Raw genomic sequence first — 18,706 nt, 5'->3', positions numbered from 1 at the left:
TTCCCCTTGTAAATGAAGAGTAACTGTTTTATGCTGTGTTTTACCAGGACTGTGCCCCTGGTTATACCCGCACCGGGGGAGGCCTGTACCTGGGCCACTGTGAGCTGTGTGAATGCAACGGGCACTCAGACTCCTGCCACCCTGAGACTGGCATCTGCTCGGTAAAGGAGCCCACAGAATTCAGAATCAGATCATCGAAAAACAGCTGTGTTTGTTTCTTGATTGATGATTTTTGGCCCAGGAATTTTTCCTAACCACAGAACCTTACCAGGAAAAACCTCTGGAGCATATCTATGTCTAACATAATGTTAAACTGTCCTTTGGGGACAAAACAAAAAAAAGGTGATCTTCTCTAAACGGTCTCCTCCATCTCCCAGAGCTGCCTCCACAACACCATGGGGGAGCTGTGTGAGCAGTGTGCCCCCGGCTTCTTTGGCGACCCCACCGCTGGTACCCCAGAGGACTGCCAACCCTGCGCCTGCCCCCACACCGACGCCGACAACCAGTGAGTGCTCCGCGGGGCGAGAACAGAGAGCTCATCGTAGAGCCGGATACAGTTCTATCTAGGGTTTGCGGAATCCCCGTAAGTTTGGGAAACTTTCCGATCATTCTCATTATGGAAACCTCTGTTCCGATCGTTTTTTTTCCGTACGGAAACTTTGGAAATGAACGGGAAAGGTTTCTCAAACGTACTGGGATTTTGCAAACCTAGTTCCATGATGCCCTCTCATACACACTCATATCTCTCTAGGGATACACTGATGTGCAGCGGTTGGAACTGAGCCATCTGGTATGACTATGCAGGGTAGGGGTTGTTACTGTCGTGTTGTAATGCTGTGCTTAACAGTGCCCTGTCCCTGTGTGTGTTTGCCAGATTCTCCCCCACCTGTGAGAGCCTGGGTAATGGAGGGTATCAGTGCACTGCCTGCCAGCCGGGATACACTGGCCAGTACTGTGAGCGGTAAGTGAGCCTAGCCCGGCCTTTTACGCTCAGGACTCACACTAGCCTTTCATTATCCTCTGGCATTCCGCCATTCCCACCACTGTCTGTCATCCCCTGTCCTCCATATTGAGTCTCTGTTTCACCCCCCACAGCTGTGCCCCTGGGTATGATGGCAATCCACAGGACAGGGTCAAGTGCCGTCCATACAGTAACAGTAAGTGAACGCTTTCCTCACTGGAGCCGTACAGAAATTGGGGGGGGAAGATGATCGGAATGTCAAAACCGGTCAAAGCCTGCATGCTGTGTTCCCTTACTGACACACTGTGAATTTTGACATTTTAGAATGACCTTCATCTCTTTCTTTTTTATTATTATCCCCTATTCATACCGAGGATCCCGTCTCTCCCTGTCTGTTTCCTCCAGCTGCAGCGTCCCTGGTGGTGAAGGTGTACCCAGAGAGGGTTCTCGTGGCCCAGAACAGCCCTGTGACCCTCAGGTGTCAGGTGACCGGCTCCCCCCCCCACTCCTACCACTGGTCCAGAGAGGACGGGCGGCAGGTGTCCAGCGGAGCCGCCAGACGCAGACAGGGTGAGGCATCGTGGGTGGGGGGGGTTAGTGGTGGTCGAGTGGATAGTGAGGTGGACTGGTAATCGGAAGGTTGTGAGTTGAAATCCCACCTGAAGCACCACCACTAGTGTGCTCTTGAGTAAGGCACTTTGTTAAGCCCTCAGTTACTCCAGAATTGTCCCTGTAATTCGTAATTGTAAATGGCTTTGGTTTAAAAGTGTCACAAATGTATAAACGAAGAAAAAAAAGCGTCCACAACAGAATGGCTCACAATGGCTACAATAGGACACAACTTTATTAGCACGCCGGACTCATACACATCACAACCGGGTGGGGAGGGAGGGCTTGACATGACATGGCTTTAACGATGAAGTGAAATAAAACACACAAAAAAACGTCCTTCTTCTAGCTAGCACGACGACTGCCAATGGCCCCTGGTCTGAGTATAGATTCGTTTTTTCCTGCTATGACTGGTGGATAGATGATTCATTTACTTAGTCAAATCTATTTGTTGTAAGTCGCTTTGGAATAAGGAGTCTGCTAAATGGCAAAAATGTAAATGTAAAAAATTAGTGATACTGGGTTGTGTTTGATGCTTTGAGGCATGAAACAGGAGACGATTGTCTAATTTATTCTGACTTAAATGGGACCGAAGACCCTAGTGTAATGGGACGTTGTCTTCACTGTAGGAAGTTGAAATGACTAATCTGTATGAGTATTTATCTGTGTGTTTATGTGTAGGAGAGGAGCTGCACTTCCATAGTGTCCAGCCCAGCGATGCAGGCGTCTACGTCTGCACCTGCAGGGACCAGCGCAACACCAACAGGAGCCGCGCAGAGATCGTCGTCACGAGTATGTCACAAACAGCGCTACTTGGTTTCTTCTTATGTCCCAATACAAGATGTGTATCACATTGATGACAACCACATGTATGAATATAGCAGCTGTAGAGTTGTGTTGGGACTGATGATGGACTGTAAGAAGACTTCCCCAAACACAATGACTGACTGTGGTTTCCAGGTTTTGCAGTTCATTCTTTTTCGACTGGCCTTTTAGAGGAGTGGGTTAAGATATAACGATACCAGTAACAGTCTGGTGCAGACAAGACATGCACACATATGAACAAGTTTGCTTTCAAAGTGAACATCATATGATTATCAGAGGGAAGACATAATTGGTGCTGATCTGGCTCCAACCAATTCAATTTGGAGCCAGTCTGTCCCCTAGTCATGTGAGATGATCATATTCTAATTGAATCATACAAGAAAATGTCCGAAAGTCAGACACTGATGAAAATCCTTTTTCTACGTTACTATTTCTAGATTGCAAGCTCTGGTAGGAACGATTGTTTTCAACCGTACAGTAAATGGATATATGCCACAAATAACCCACTCTCTAAAAGGCCAGTCGAAAAATAGAAGCAGCTGTTGTGTCTGTTTTCTGAATGGTCTGTCTGCATTTCACCAGCTGCCTCATCCAAACCCATTGAGGTGACCATTGAGGAGCCGAAGGCCCAGAGCGTCACCGTGGGATCAATCGTCAGCTTCATATGTACCGCCAAGAGCACGGTAAGACTGGACCCACATGGACAGACCCACTACTGTAGAAATCACTTCTGTCTATTTCAACGAAAAAGGAATAGACGATATATAGATATTATGCATACTGCCTGTTCTAGATGCCCGTATTCACTGCATCAATAACAGATGTTGTGCAAAGCATCAAAGGTCTGAAAAAAGTCTAAACAGAGCACTCTTAAGCCGTAATGCTTAGATACATAGCCTACATGTCTATTTAAATGAAAAAGGAATAGACAATATTTAGATATTATACCTACTGCCAATTGTAGATGCCCATGTTCACTGCATCAATAACAGATGTTGTGCAAAGCATCAAAGGTCTCTGAACAAAGTCTAAACAGAGCACTCTTAAGCCCTAATGCTTAGATACATAGCCGAAGGCCACCACAGATTTACATTGACAACACCTTCCTTTAACCTTTCTCTTATTAACCGCACAATTTCTACCTTGTCTGGGCAAGCGTTTTAGATGGGGTTTTGTGTGCGTGTGTGTGTGTGTGTGTTTCTTGTGTTTATTTAACATCTTAAACACACGTGTGTGTGTGTGTCCCCAGTCGCCAGCGTACACTCTGGTGTGGACGCGCCAGGGCAACACCAAGCTGACCAACAGGGCCATGGACTTCAACGGCATCCTCACCATCCATAGCGTCCAGCCTGAGGACGCCGGCATCTACGTGTGCACGGGCTCCAACATGTTCGCCATGGACGAGGGCACTGCCATCCTCTACGTGCCAGGTTCGTGATCCCAGGCTGGCATTAGTCTGATACCCATCATCCTCTACCACCCTACCAGCTCTAGATCTTACTTCTCCCCCCCCCCCCCCCTCTCCCTCTTGGAATGGTGCATGCTTTTTCTACCTTGCCTACATCCCCCATCATGCATTGCGTTTCATGTTTGTCCGTCAGCAGCTTATCTGTGTGTAACCTGCATGACAACACCCCCCTACCCTCCGATCCCCAATCATCTTGATCTCAGTAACCTCTGTCTTTTCAAACTGCATCCCTCCATTACCCTTCTTAGTGTGTCTTACTGTCTTACTAATCGCAAGACAAATAAAAAGAGTAAAATATTTACATTTCCAGGAGGAATATACAGCTTGTGGGTGTTATGATTACTAATATGATCTGCTTTGGTACAATACCAATCATATTAAGTCACAAAATGTGATTATTTTATGTCCAACGTTTGACACAGAAATCGTAGTGCTCCAAGTCAGCATTTTACAGTTTCTGAAGTAATTTGTAGTGTACCACCCGTGTACAATGGCATCATTTTATCAGTGTAGCGAACCCCCCCCCCCCCCCCCCCCCCCCAAGTGATCACTGACCAGTCCTTTGAATGACTCTGTTGCTGTCTTTGATCTGATTCACCCCACAGTGACATGTCCTGTCTAATCTGAACTCTCTAGCTGCTGCTCTTCACATTGTGGGTTTATTCCATCGGTGGTGGTTTGGTTGCTTCTCCAGTCACACGTATAAGCTGCCAGTTTCTGCCGTTATGATTTCCTTACTAGCACGGTGTTGGTATTTGGTGTCTGTTCCCCCCTGGGACCCTGGGTGAATTCTCTCTAGAGCTGTAGTGGTTGATGGTGAGGTACAGTACCTGGATGACGGATATGATGGCTGCTTAGTAGTGACTCTGTCTAGGACTGACATTCAAAGAGGACATGAGTCTTTCACACCCGTCCAACCCCCAACCCCCCTGACCTTGATCACACAGAAACAAACTATCCAACTCCAACTGTGTACAATAAGACACTGTGTTCTTCGTTTGTTTTGATGAATGTTATCATGTAAAATGGTGCTATCAGCCACACAGCAGGTTGAGCCTGTGGTTGAACTTACTGTAGGTTAGTATATCGCTGCTTCCTTTATCTACCTGACGTAGTCATGTAAGGGTCCACCGGCATTGCCAACACTAGTATGGCTTTTTGTGTGCATTGTAAGTGTTAATTAAACTTAGCAAATGTGTTGAAGATTTGACTTGAAATTTTAAAAATAATTGATACTATTATGATTTTAATGCTGTCTCAAATCAACTGAAATGCATACAGTACAGTATGTTACACTTGTTGCATTGTATTGTAATTCAATATTTTAAAATCAAGGGCACATACATTTTTTTATTGATGAACTTTTTTATACAAATATGTTATCTCAATGAACATACTACTGTATATTTTTACTCAACAACCAATTGTAGCTTATCTGATAGAATCTTTGATTTAGTTATAGGTACTCAGATAATAACAGAACTGGCTGTGTACAGTACATGCATTTACTTGCATGATAAGATGCTTTACATTTATTTAGAGAACCATTTCAAAAGTTGATATCATCAAAGATGTGTCAGTTTATTGTTTTTAATGTAGAGAAATTATCTTATTTCTCATTTTTTATGTTTTTGCTTTTACGTTTTATGCAGTTATTCATAATTTTTTAAGTATTACATTTTAGATCACCGCTTTACAGTTAGATAGAAGGCACAATCCACAGACATTTAAAGATACCTCTGTGTTTCACAATCTATGTCTCCTGAATGACTGTGTTATTTTAGTTTTAATATTACACTTTCACCTCCATTATCGCTGTATTTAAATCAATCTAGAAATCCAAAGGTGCTGTTCCAAAGATATTCTGTATCTGCTGATTTTATTTTGTTATTTTTTTTAAAGAATAACTGATGTAATATACAAGTATCACAATGTATTTTATTTATCCTGACTGTGAAAATGTTTGTGAAAAAGAGCAGTTTGATTAAAATAATGAAAATATATAAAAGATTTCACAGTCACTGGGATGAGATTGAAAGGTTACAATGCCATACTGTAAAAAACAGGGTTGCAATGAATTAATTTCAGGAAATTATTTTGGAGGCATTGTGATCCAACACATGATGAGGATCCAAAGTAAATGGTATTAATTAGTACAGGAGAATATTTCACACTGTACCTCTTCACTTAAGTGTACTTGAATCACAGATCTTTCAACCAACCATGGTCTAAACCTCAAGCTGTATAAGGTTGAAAACAGGTGGTTCAATGGAAGTAATGTTTTTACTACTACTAACATGCATGTACGTATTGTGTGTGGCTCTCAATTTTCTGTTTGTCTCTCTAGTTTGTCCTGTGTCCCTGTCCTGCCATACCCTTTTCATAGTTGTGTCGTTCTTGTCCCATGTGTGTGCATGTCAAATGTAACTTGACTTTCAATCCACAGGATCTCTTATAGTACATAATCAACATTGTTGAACATTTCCACTATTAATCTGAATGGATCATGCAGTAGCTTACTTAAGATTGGAAGATATTGGCCCACACTCATCAGGTGTAGTCGAACTCAAAGCAAAGAAAACGGCACTGTATGTATTGTAAGCACAATGACATGAAGGTGACACACCGCTCTTATCTTCACCAACATTCACATCTCCATGTCTCAGAATCTCAGTTAAACACTTTACGGGGTTGCCCTCCATTATTTATCCAAAGGTAAGTGTGTGTGTGTGTGTGTGAAGATGAATACATACAACTATGAATGCAATGGCACCATCGTTTACCATTATGTAAGAGAAACAAGCCTCTGACACTTTAGTCTGCATGGGTGGCGATGGCTAAATCAGAGGGCGTCCATCTTGCATGACTCTCAATGAGGAATCCATCATTAATTAGCACGGCTTCTCAGAGGAAACCTCTATTGTATTTCCTCATAAACATGAAATGGAGAAACTATTTTCGATACTTGAATACATAATGGTAATTTGGTGCCTTTTTCATTTAAGTTCTGCACTGTTCTGTCCCGTATGTCTGCTGTGGTATTTTGTGGTCTGGTGCATTTTGGTAAATCACGGGCACAAGTCCAGGCACTACGTGGAGGGAGTGCTGTATTCTGGGTGTGGTCAGGTCAGACCCAGTGGGAGCGGCATTGGAGGATGCCCGATGCCAGAGTTCCGCCGTTTCCCTGGAGACTCACCTGTCAGTTTGCCTGTCCCTCCCTCCCTCCCTCCCTCCCTTCCTCATTTCCAGAGGCCTCACAGACTCAGATGTTTTACACAGCCTATGAAATGTTTGAAGGACATGGAAAGCGTAAGTCCGCATGGCCACCTCTCCACTCCACTCGCCCCTCTAGGAGGGACCTTCTCTCTCTCTATCACGCATGCACTCATCTCCCCTCAGCATGGATAAGGTGGTCTGGTAATGCCCATGTACAATCAACCCAGCCAGAACACACACACACACACACACACACACACTCAGGCATGCACACACACACACACACACACTACTGTTTATGACCTAACGATACTGTACTGTAGGTAAGAATGCACTCTGAGAGGTCCTTAGATCTAACGATGCAATTCTTATATGGGGCATGTCTGTATGCTCTATGAGTTTCCTCAAACATGTTGATCATTTACTGAATAATTTAAGACAGTCAGAATGTCCAGATTGTACATGAGCATTATTAGGTCCTCCTGCCTGGCTCGCCTGGCTTGCGTGGGTCCATTTGGTGAAGGAAAAGTGCATGTTCATTCCCGTGGGAAGCTCCTCTCCGATATTGAGTCCAGTTATCGCCTGGTCATCCACACATCACTCACGCACTCTCAGGTCCCTCAGTGTTTCACCTGCACACAACGTCACACTCACACACTGTAGTTTACCCCCAAAGCATCTGGCAAGAAGTATTGCACATTGTTAGGCCAGATCTGTATTCGTAAGGCTAATCATTGAAGAAAATCCTTAAAGTGAGTCTGAATATTAGGAGAGTTACGGTACAAACAGTATACACATGCTCAGACATTCCTAATAAGACAAGTAGAATGTTTTGACAGCCCCATTTTGTCCAGAGTATACTGTAAACACTCAACACTCAGAGAGAGGAGAGCCCACACTACTTTCCCCCCATCTGCATCCTGCTTGACTCTCTCAGGAACCGTCATGGTCTGGAATAGCTGTCATTTGTGCTTCAAACATCATGCTGTGCCTCATACACCACATCCTCATGGCTGTAGCCACTAGCTAGCTCACTGGAGCCCAAGGAGGGAGTTCCTGCCATCGCTGTCATCATGTTCACCATCACCTCCCTCCTCTTAGAAATCATACTTCTACTGCCAGTCGTCAATATGTTTGAATTACTGTTGATATGAGCTCATGGAGAGTTGTCACCACCCCGTTGACTTCACAGAATGTGTCAGGCAACAGAAGGTAATACGTAGTACATGGAAGAGGACTTACATGTATTATAAGAGGTAGTGTAGTGTAAGAGGACTTTGTAAAACTCACGCTACAGTAGTCAGCTGACCTTGGTCACCCTACCTCAGGGAACTGGGATTCCCAAACTCTGAGAGCCAATCTTCTTGAGAGAATAGTGAGCACATGGCCTTTTCTGTCACACGATGATATTTCATCGTTATACAACATGATCATGATCAAGATCATTTGAGGTTTTGAGAAAGCTTGAGGAAAGTTTCCTTGTATTTAAGGTTTCTTTCTTGGCCTTTTTGAGAGTTCTAGAGTCAGGGCCACCGCACCACAGTCTATGGCCAAAGCCTGGCTAGAGCCCATCCTCTTAGACAAGATGATGAAACTTCAGCCTTGTAACGTTCAATACGTCTCTGTAAGGTCAGTGAGTCCCAGACCAGAGCTTATCTCCCAGCTTAGATAGCCTCCCTGGCTGCTGAAAGAGGGCTTTATTTTACTTTGTCGCCCTGGGATCATATGGGATTGAATATGGGGCTCAACAGGCCCGCCGACCTGGCACAGAATACAGTGTGCCCAGAGGCCGTGCCAAGGCCAGCCTGCCACCTCTCATCTGCGTTGTCTTCTCTGAGCGCCTCGGTTGCCAAGGGCGCGGGCACTAGTCTCCCTGGCTGGCACTGCCAACTAGCAAGCTATAATACTCGTAGACTTGCAGAGCCTTGCAAAGCCATTAGACCAAGAACACACAGATAGGACATTTAACGATGTCTCTAGAATAGACTAATGACTACCCACAAAAGCTTACAGTAGGTTCACGGTCCACAATAAATGTCAAAGCTTTGTGCGAAAATGTGTACGGACTGTGTAGCTATCATCGGGATTCAGGACAGGTAAGTGTCGGTCGGATAAGTGGTTTTTTCCATCTCGTCGACAAGAGTTTTTGATATACAAACGAACAAAGTTATTCTCTTGTCCTCTTGAACGCTGATGCTCCCTATGGGAGGTTTCTCTCTTTCTGAGCCATCCTGACCCAAGATGTCTGCCTTATTTTAGCGACCGAGGGGGCCCCGCCACAGGCTACGGTGACCCCCCCTGTGCTGACCATCCAGCAAGGGGCGCGGGCTGAGTTCCGCTGCACGGCGACCGGGAGCCCCACTCCTGCTATCGAATGGATCGGTAAGGCCTGACCTGTCGTTGGGACACTGGTCTTAGATTACAGCTGGTAGTGTTTCTAGTCATTGAGCAGCAGCTCTTTACTTGTACAGATGCAGTACGTACAGTACAGTATGTGACAACACAATGTGTTTTCCTGTAGCCGGTTCTGGGAAGAGGATGAGTCCCAACGCTGTTATCCGCGGAGGAGTTCTGACCATCCCAGCTGTGGAACGCGCCGACGAGGGAGAGTACATCTGCAAGGCCCTCAACACCCACGGGGAGCACACAGCACGTGCTGCCATCTATGTTCACAGTGCGTGCGGCAGTCTGTCTCTACAGCATGCTAACAAGGTCACACGGGGTGAAACTGTTATCACAACGTCCTATCATGCCCCCCCCCCTCCCTCGTGTGTGTGTGTGTGTGTATGTGTGTGTGTGTGTGTGTGTGTGTCTGTCTGTGTGTGTGTGTGTGTGTGTGTGTGTGTGTGTGCGTGTGTGTGCGTGTGCGTGTGCGTGTACGTGTGTGTGTGTGTGTGTGTGTGTGTGTGCGCGTGCCTGTGTGTGTGTGTGTGAATGCCCCCAGGTGCCAGTCTGCCTCACGTCCAAGTGAGCCCCCAGAAAGCGGACATCCATGAGGGGGAGACCCTGAGGCTGTACTGCCGAGCCGGAGGCACGCCCAGCCCCGGCCTCACCTGGAAGAAACAAGGGGGACAACTCCCTCTTCAGGTGAGATTTGGCCCTCTCCATCACACAGACTTGAGATAAGATACTGTATAGTACCTGTATGCATTTATCCAAAGAATACTGTAGCTGTATATGTGTATTTACATTATGGTGTGGTGTATCGTACTGTATTTTCTCCTGTGGTGGTATCTCGCCGTGCTTATTGAAGGGTTGTACATCGTAATTGCATTGTAATGCACATCGAATTGCGGTGGCGGTGCAGTGTTTTGACTATTCTTTCTTTATCTTTGTTTCCTTCCTCTTTTTATCCCATCCCCTATTTCTTGACGTTTTGTTCAGGCCATTCCTTCTCACGGTTTCCATCAGTTAAAAAGCAACAGTCTCGATGTGTTACAGAGACGTATTGAGGAGCTGCAGGTCTGTCCATCTGTCCTCTGTCTATCTGTCCTTCCGTCTGTCTCGTCTCTACCCCATACCTGTTCTGTTCTGTCGTCCTCTACTGACCACGTCCAAACAACAACAACAACAACAACACCAACAACCACCAACATTGTCAACTAAGTGCATGATCAAATTATGTCCTTGATTCACATGCTGTAACCCGCATTCATGTTAATAATGTACTACAAGCATATAACTGCTCTCAATTGTTGGGAGAAACAGTAGAGTATGGTGAAGCGGTATAGTGAAATGGTAAACAAGTACAGTACAGTAGCTGGGTGTGTGTGAACATTCCTTAGTCTACTTGTGGCATGGTTTAGTTGTCTTTGTGTTGTAAGTGTTCCATTGTCCTCCATTTTCTAATTGTCCACATTTTATCCATCCCTCACATATTTGTTTCCTAAACAAACACCATCCTATTCACTATATTCCCGTGTGTTGACATGACTAAACGTAGGTATTTCAGACATAGTTTAGCCTGTGCCAGGCCCGGCCCACTGTGTCCCTGAGGGGGTTTTGCGTTAGTCCCTCCGCACCGCGTGTCTCTTCACCCACCCCCAGACTTCGGGGCCACTTAGTTCCGCCTCAGAACGCTTCAGCGTTGTGTCAGCTTTTCCCAGGGGGAGCTCGGCTCTGCCGTGCGACCACGCAGAAATTCTGTGTGCTCTAGCAAACGGGTTGCTTTGAAAATGTGTGAATGGGTTCAGACACACATTGAGCCCTAGGCCCGCCTCGGCCACTGCTCAGTTTAGCCTCGCGCTCACGGTTGACTAGGCTGGAGCTAAGCAGCTTTGTCCAGGGATGCCCCACCAACCCCCGGATACAGTAATCCCCTCCCCAGACTCTAGGTGTACACTAAACTTTACCATACACACACACACACACACACACACAAACATGCACACACACACACACGCACACACGCACACACACACACACACGCACGCACACACGCACACACACACACACACACACACACACACACACACACACACACACACACACACACACACACACACACACACACTGGCCCTCACTGCAGTTAGGCTGAGTGTTGTCCAAAACAGTGTGTTTATGAGGTTTTATAGGTAGTAAATGATCGCATAGAGACTCCATTAGATATTCCTATACTACATTTATTACAAATGGGTTGAGTTACTGTCTTATGGTTTGATTTGGTTTGGTTGGTCAGGATTCATTGATAAATGAAGGCAGATAGGTCAGATGAAGGCAGATAGGTCAGATGCTGTGAGAGTTATTATGAGTAGATATGGAATGCCCTGGAGGGTTTGGGATTATTCTGAGGCTTCATTCTTAATGGTTTTATATAGAAAGAGCTGCTTTGTATTGCTTGTTATGTAACATTTGGCTCAAAGTACAATGTACTAATCTGTCTCAATCCTCTAACAGTTCCCCAGTCTTGTCATTTACTGAATCATTTCAACAGTTATATGTCTGAACACATATTGTTATTGATATCAATGACCGTAGTTAATATTTAGATACTCAACATCAATCATAATTGTCATCAAATTAACCATTTCAACTGTAAACATATCATTGTACTGTGGTAATGTTGATGAAAGTTAACATTACAGTTCTCTCAAACTATGAACTGGTTTGATTTCCATGGTGTGATACCTGAACCCACAGCAATACCTGCAAACTCCCCCTGATGATCCTAACACAAACGTTGACACAAAAGCACAAACAGAACTGTATAACCACATTCCCTGCAGATCCACCCCACTGTGCTTTTGTGTTGGTATTGGCTGATTTATGTAAGACAATGTCAAGTACTGTACTGTATGTGTCTTCCGACTTCTGTGGTTTGTGAAATGTCACGTTTTCCTGAAAGGTAAGTGATTTATTTTATAAATGGTGCTTTTGTGTTGGTTTTGGGGGTAGAGTCATGCCAGGCAGCAGGCAGCATCATGTTCTTTCAGTACTGTATAAGCAGTGCGCTGTGTATAAGGGCTATCGTGACCTCCTCTCCATCCATCTCCTCTCCTCTCCTCTCCTCTCTTTGCTGGCTGCGGCCCCTCCTCAGGCCCGTATGGAGCGTACAGACATCGGGACCCTCCTCATTCCTAACATCAAGGCCTCTGACTCCGGCACCTACCTGTGTGTCGGCACCAACTCCATCGGCTCCTCTGAGTCTCGCATCGAGGTCACCGTCAGCAAAGGTGAGAGGTCCACCAAGGTTGTTTTCAACAGTGATATACAAAATATTTGATGCCATGGGTTGCGCCATAGTGGGTATAGCAGTACAATGCTAATCTTCAGCACCCATCTCAAGATGTCTCCCGTGATAACTGTCTACTGTGTGTGTCCTCCTGTGTGTTTGAACGTGTAGGGGACAGCGGCTCCACGGCCATCACCATCCAGCCTTCCACAGCTGATGTGCAGGAGGGACAGAGTCTGGACCTCAACTGTTTCGCCCCTGGAAACCCCCCACCAGCGGTCACCTGGCGAAGGGCTAGCGGACGCCTGTCCTCCAATCACGAGGTTGGAATATACACACACACTCTCTCTCTCTCTCTCTCTCTCTCTCTCTCTCTCTCTCTCTCTCTCTCTCTCTCTCTCTCTCTCTCTCTCTCTCTTTCTTTTTCTCACATTGTAATATGCCCTATACGTATGCCAACTTCATGTGTTATATATGCTAAAAGGTATTGGTATTTTCCGGCTCAGGTTATAATAAAAAGTCATTTTGTAACTGTTATGTTTTCAGCCATTGAGTATTGACTAACTCCCATGGTGTGTGTGTGTGTGTGTGTGTGTGTAGGTCCTGGGCAGCCAGCTCCGTATACTGCAGGCCAGTCCAGATGACTCAGGAGACTATATCTGCATGGTGGCAGGCAACCCTGGAGGCTCTGTCCGTCAGGCCTCTGTGTCTGTGTCTGTGACCGCTACCTCCTCCCGTAAGTCAACCATGGTCCCCTTTTTCTGTCTCTCTCTCTCGCTTTCTCCTTCTCTCTACTCTCTCTCTGTCTCTCTCTCTCACTTTCTCTCTCTCTGTCTCTCTCTCTGTGTGTCTCTCTCTCTCTGTCTCTCTCTCTCTGTCTCTCTCTCTCTCTGTCTCTCTCTCTCTCTCTCTCGCTTTATCCTTCTCTCTCTCTCTCTGTCTCTTGTTTTCTCTCTCTCTGTCTCTCTCTCTCTGTCTCTCTCTCTCTCCCTCTAGGCTTACATATATCATTGGTAATGGTGCCTGTCACTTGTTGGCAGAGAGGAATAAGACTGTCATGAGGGCAAGGATGTTTTTCTCAGGTCAGAGTTTCTCTTTCGTCATGTACTGGACACTATGACTTTTCCAGGGTAGGGCAGAGCAGATGTCCAACCCTGCCTTAAGTCATCTCCGGGTGTACACTTCTCCATGATCTCATCCTAGTCCAAACCCTTCCTGGATTGAAGTAACATTTGGCATTTGTTTATATTGCGTCCTGTTTAGACCATAGACAAATTGTGGACTGGTGCTTTAACTGTAGCTACTAGTCTCCCGGCTATGGGATAACAACTGCATATTAAGTTAAGTGGAATTGATACTGTAGGCGAGGAGCAATGAGCCGAGGAGGATCAATTATAGGAGCTTGTCCCTTTAAATGGGTTAAAGCTATGGTAAACAGTATGATGTAAATTGAAGTGAGGGGGTAGGGGTACATATTTTTACCCTTAGTTGCACCTAATTTTCCCAAACCTTCTTCCTGCTCAATGTGTAAATTGTTGTTTCAAACTGTAGTGCTTGTGTTTCATGCTCTAAACTTTGTGTGCTGCTATTTTGGCAAAAGAGATTCTTAATCTCAATAATACTAACATGGTAAAATAAAGGTCAAATGAAATACAAATATATTCATGTTATAATAATATTAGGTCTAGGAGAGTATACAGTATTTTGAATGCCTCGTTTGGCTTGGAGTCAGATTATTAATATTATTTTTACAATTATGCTTCGCTATTAACAATATATAGCCACATGTCCTTGCCAAACCTCTGTATAGTAACTGCTATCCTATCAGGCCCTACGACCCCCATCATCTCCATCGAGCCGCACAGCGCAGCGGTCCGCCCAGGTGAGTCCGCCAGCTTCAGGTGCAGGATCTACAGTGGAGCCCAGCCTCTACGCCTGGAGTGGAAACTGTCCAACAACCAGCCTCTGCACGGTGAGGACCGACCACACATTCTGCTGCTGCTCAATGACTAGACCTTGGTCAAGGTAGCATAGTCCACACCAGCTGTCTGACACAATGTCACGACCCTACGACACACCTCCATCGAATCATTGCCTCCGTACGTTGAGTCAGAGATGCACTGTGGTGGATTGAATGGTTTGTGATCATCACCTCTGTGTTGCAGATAACGTCAAGGTTGCTCCTGACGGCTCGGTGATCACCATCACTAACGCCCGCCCTAGCAACCAGGGCACCTATCGCTGTGTGGCTATGAACCGGTTTGGCATCACCCAGAGCATTGTGTCTCTGATCGTCAAAGGTATGTCACATTGACATGTATGGTATGTGTGTGTGTGTGTGTGTGTGTGTGTGTGTGTGTGTGTGTACCTACAGTAGTTAACTAGTCACCCTAACCCTAACCTAGTTATAACTATGGCTTAGAATATTTTGCCAGGTCAGGTCACACAGGCAGAAAAATTCCTGGCCCCCCCCCCAGCTCTCTCCATGAACTAAGGGCTCCACTTGGTAACTATGGTGATGTAAAGGTCCTGACGGTTGTTTGTCTGTATGATGTCCTGTTTCCAGAGTCTCCTGTGGCGTCAGTCACCCCTAAGGGGCCCGTGCACATCCGGGTGGGTGAACCCATCAACCTGGAGTGCCAGGCCTCTGGGGAACCACGCCCCTCTGTCACATGGCACAGACTGGACAACACCCGCAAGACCATGCTGACCAGCCCCGTGCCCATGGAGTCCAACGCTGTTATGCAGGTACACTCTCCCATCCTCTCAGACTAACCTCTGAGTCATTGTTACTGAACTTGTGCACAGGGACTATTTCTTCTTCAGAATTGTTAGCCTAATGACCATTCAAGTGTGTGCGCAAAAATAGTCATGTGGAAGTTGCTACTAATCCCTGATACTGGGTCAGATAGTTCACCATCTCCTACGGTTAGGGTCTGGGTGGGGGGCGACGGAGGGGGGTCTGATCCCAGATCTGTGATTCAAGGCAACTCCTACCTGGAGCTAGTGTGTTCTATGAGAGGCACCCAACCCATTAACCTCCCCCCTCCCTCCCCCTCCCCCCAGGTCCTAGCGGCTCGGCCAGAGGACAGCGGCACCTACGTGTGCACGGCACGCAGCAACGAGGGCACGTCCGAGACCAGGGTGGAGGTGATCGTGGAGGGGGGATCTCTGTTGCCCACCATGCCCAGAGCCTCTGTGCCCGAGCCCCTGATGGTGGTAGTGGAAGGCCAGACCACCACTCTGCACTGTGATGCCCACGGTAATGACTCACACTCCATGACAACTGAGAGGGAATTGAAGTCATAATCAGCGTCCCAGTAAAGTATATCACCTGGAAATATCCTGTATTCATGTACTGTATTTATGTACTGTATTTATGTACTGTATTTATCTCCTATATTTATGTACGGTATTTTGAAGGCAGGATGACACATAACACTATATACAATCTCAGACATCCAAAGACTACCGGTATATGCTATACTAGAATAGAAAGAATCATCATGTGGAGCAAAGTATTCGAGAAGGTCTTTTGTTTGCACATGGCCCCCAAACTGAATGTACTATATGGCTGTTTCCCCCCTCCAGGCATCCCTACCCCGAAGATCACCTGGTCCAAGCTGCGGTCCCCTCTCCCCTGGAGACACCAGCTGGTCAACAACACCCTGGTCCTGCCCAGCGTCGGGCGCCAGGACTCGGGAGAGTACATCTGCAATGCCACCAACCACATGGGCACCAGCGAGGTCACCATCATGCTGGACGTGGAGAGTGAGTCTATATAATATATATATATAATATATACAGTACCAGGCAATAGTTTGGACACACTTCCCCATTTAATTAATTTGGATTTTGTTTTTGTTTTTTTGTTTTTTAGTTTTAGTTTTTGTTTGTTTATTCAGGTTTTTCAACAAATATACAATACAATAACATTTGGTTAATATAAGTGACAAAGTAATAGTGCAAGTTTAAGTGAACCAAAACCAAAACAAGACAGGACTAAGACAGGACAAATACAGCAAACTAAAAATAGAATCCACGACTAAAACTAAAGACATGAAATCTGATTTGGAAATTGAATGGGAAAGTGTGTCCAAACTCTTGACTGGTACATATGCCATTTAGCTTCCGATTTTATCCAAAGTTACTTACATTGCAATGAGCTTATGCATTCCAGTATAAGCAGTCCCAGCGGGAATCGAACCCACAATCTAAGCGTTGTTACCGCCAGGCTCTATAAGTCACAGAGGACCACAGAGCTTGAGCTTTCATCACGGCCAGCTTTCCTATCAGATCAGCACACCAGGGGAGGCTGGTGGAGGTAGACATCGGAGGACGGGCCCACTGTAATGCATGAAATGGAATGAGGAATAGTATCAAACAGGTGTCATGCATTATAATGAGCCCCTTCCTCCGATTTATACCTCCACCAGACTCCACTGCAGCACAGATACCATTTTTAGACTATGGGGGGGAACTATGTTTTTCTCAGAAGTGAACTATGCTCTTAACCAGAGATCGGCCAACCAATTCCCATCCGGTACAGACAGTACGTCAATCAACAAACGAATCAACAAATCAATTCATGGTAATCCACACATCCTGTGATGGGAATTCCCAGCCTCTGTCTCCCTAACCCTGCGTCGGTCTCTCTCTCTTGTGACGTAGCTCCTCCCTATGCCACCTCTCTGCCTGACGACGTGGCGGTGCGTGTGGGCGAGGTGATCAGGCTGCAGTGCCTGGCACACGGCACCCCTCCCCTGACCTTCAGGTGGACCAAGCTGAACGGTAGCCTGCCCTCCAGGGCAGAGCTGCTGGCTGGGGACCTTCAGATCAACCTGGCCACCGCAGAGGACGCTGGCACCTACAAGTGTGTGGCCACCAACAAAGTGGGCACCAGCGAAGCCGTGGCCAAAGTCACAGTCCGGTGTAAGTACGGATATCTGTGCTCACGAAATTCATTAGATTACCTTTTAACCACATAGACAGCAGGCTGTTAGCACACATGATATTGCTAAGTGTATAGCCAACCTGTGTGTGTGTGTGTGTGTGTAGCACCCCTGGCGGTGCGTGTCTCCCCCCAGGTGGAGGTGAAGGCCCAGGGCAGCGCCGTGGAATTCACTTGCTCGGCCGCGGGGGGGGTGGAGACCACCATCGAGTGGCTGAAGGAGGGAGGGGCCCTGCCCCCCAACCATCATATCAAAGACGGAGTACTGAGGTGAGCCCGCCCCCCACCTTACCCCAGAAGAACAGGTCTCCGTAGTCAGGGGAAAGTTCATGACAGGTTCAGTTACGCATAAGGATTTCTGGATTGAAAATCGACCTTTGTAAATATTGACCTTTTGGAAGTATGATTGAAATTCCAACCTGCTTATCAGAAGGCAAGGTGACACAATTGCCATATTGATTTAAGTGGAAAGGAATGCCGAGAGTAGGGGCTGTGGGTGGATGACTGTCTTGAGAAACTGAAATGTGGACATAACATTTTGCAGAGGTATGTGAGGGACTGTTTCTCTTTGCTGTAAGTGGATATGGTATTAAAACAGGTGTGTTGCCCAGGGCTGGTCTGATCTGTGTGTGTGTTGTGTGTAGGATTGAGAACCTGGAGCAGAGCAACGAGGGTGTCTACATCTGCAGAGCCACCAGTGTGTTTGGCCAGGCCCAGGATACTGCTAAGCTCACCATCCAAGGTCTGTCAGACTGTCTGTCTGTCTGTCTGTCTATCTGTCTGTCCGTCTACCACCCTCAGTAGCTTTTACTTTAGGTGTAAAGGGGCATTCACCACTTTTTAAACCTCATATTAATTTTGACCAGCATCATTTTTTCACAGTGCTTTTTGAATATGAGGTTAGAAAGTGGGGACTTGCCCCTTTAAATCTGTCTTAAATCCTCAACCCTAATGCAATTTTGTGTTGACCCCCCCCCCCTCTATCTCTCTCTCTCTCCCTCCTCT

General features: G+C 46.2%; 1 protein-coding gene across 1 annotated transcript in view; it reads left to right on the top strand.

The window, feature by feature from the left end:
• hspg2 (heparan sulfate proteoglycan 2) overlaps window positions 1-18,706 on the top strand; it is a gene marked incomplete at its 5' end in the record, with an annotated part of 91,034 nt that overhangs the window by 59,091 nt on the left and 13,237 nt on the right. The window contains 24 exons of the mRNA XM_080533187.1: window positions 48-161; window positions 378-505; window positions 875-961; window positions 1,096-1,157; window positions 1,367-1,531; window positions 2,252-2,362; window positions 2,978-3,078; window positions 3,645-3,825; window positions 7,113-7,172; window positions 9,339-9,461; window positions 9,601-9,765; window positions 10,024-10,166; window positions 10,464-10,541; window positions 12,616-12,751; window positions 12,922-13,073; window positions 13,351-13,486; window positions 14,579-14,722; window positions 14,916-15,050; window positions 15,317-15,498; window positions 15,817-16,012; window positions 16,342-16,521; window positions 17,422-17,682; window positions 17,809-17,971; window positions 18,346-18,443. Of these exons, the coding sequence (XP_080389313.1) occupies window positions 48-161; window positions 378-505; window positions 875-961; window positions 1,096-1,157; window positions 1,367-1,531; window positions 2,252-2,362; window positions 2,978-3,078; window positions 3,645-3,825; window positions 7,113-7,172; window positions 9,339-9,461; window positions 9,601-9,765; window positions 10,024-10,166; window positions 10,464-10,541; window positions 12,616-12,751; window positions 12,922-13,073; window positions 13,351-13,486; window positions 14,579-14,722; window positions 14,916-15,050; window positions 15,317-15,498; window positions 15,817-16,012; window positions 16,342-16,521; window positions 17,422-17,682; window positions 17,809-17,971; window positions 18,346-18,443 (3,301 nt within the window). The remainder of the gene's footprint in view (window positions 1-47; window positions 162-377; window positions 506-874; window positions 962-1,095; window positions 1,158-1,366; window positions 1,532-2,251; window positions 2,363-2,977; window positions 3,079-3,644; window positions 3,826-7,112; window positions 7,173-9,338; window positions 9,462-9,600; window positions 9,766-10,023; window positions 10,167-10,463; window positions 10,542-12,615; window positions 12,752-12,921; window positions 13,074-13,350; window positions 13,487-14,578; window positions 14,723-14,915; window positions 15,051-15,316; window positions 15,499-15,816; window positions 16,013-16,341; window positions 16,522-17,421; window positions 17,683-17,808; window positions 17,972-18,345; window positions 18,444-18,706) is intronic.

Source organism: Nansenia antarctica, assembly GCF_963989245.1.
Source record: "Nansenia antarctica genome assembly, chromosome: 6".
In the NCBI taxonomy this organism is placed as follows: Eukaryota; Metazoa; Chordata; class Actinopteri; order Argentiniformes; family Microstomatidae; genus Nansenia; species Nansenia antarctica.
The sequence above is the reverse complement of the archived record's forward strand: the minus strand, read 5'-3'. Positions and strand labels throughout refer to the sequence as shown.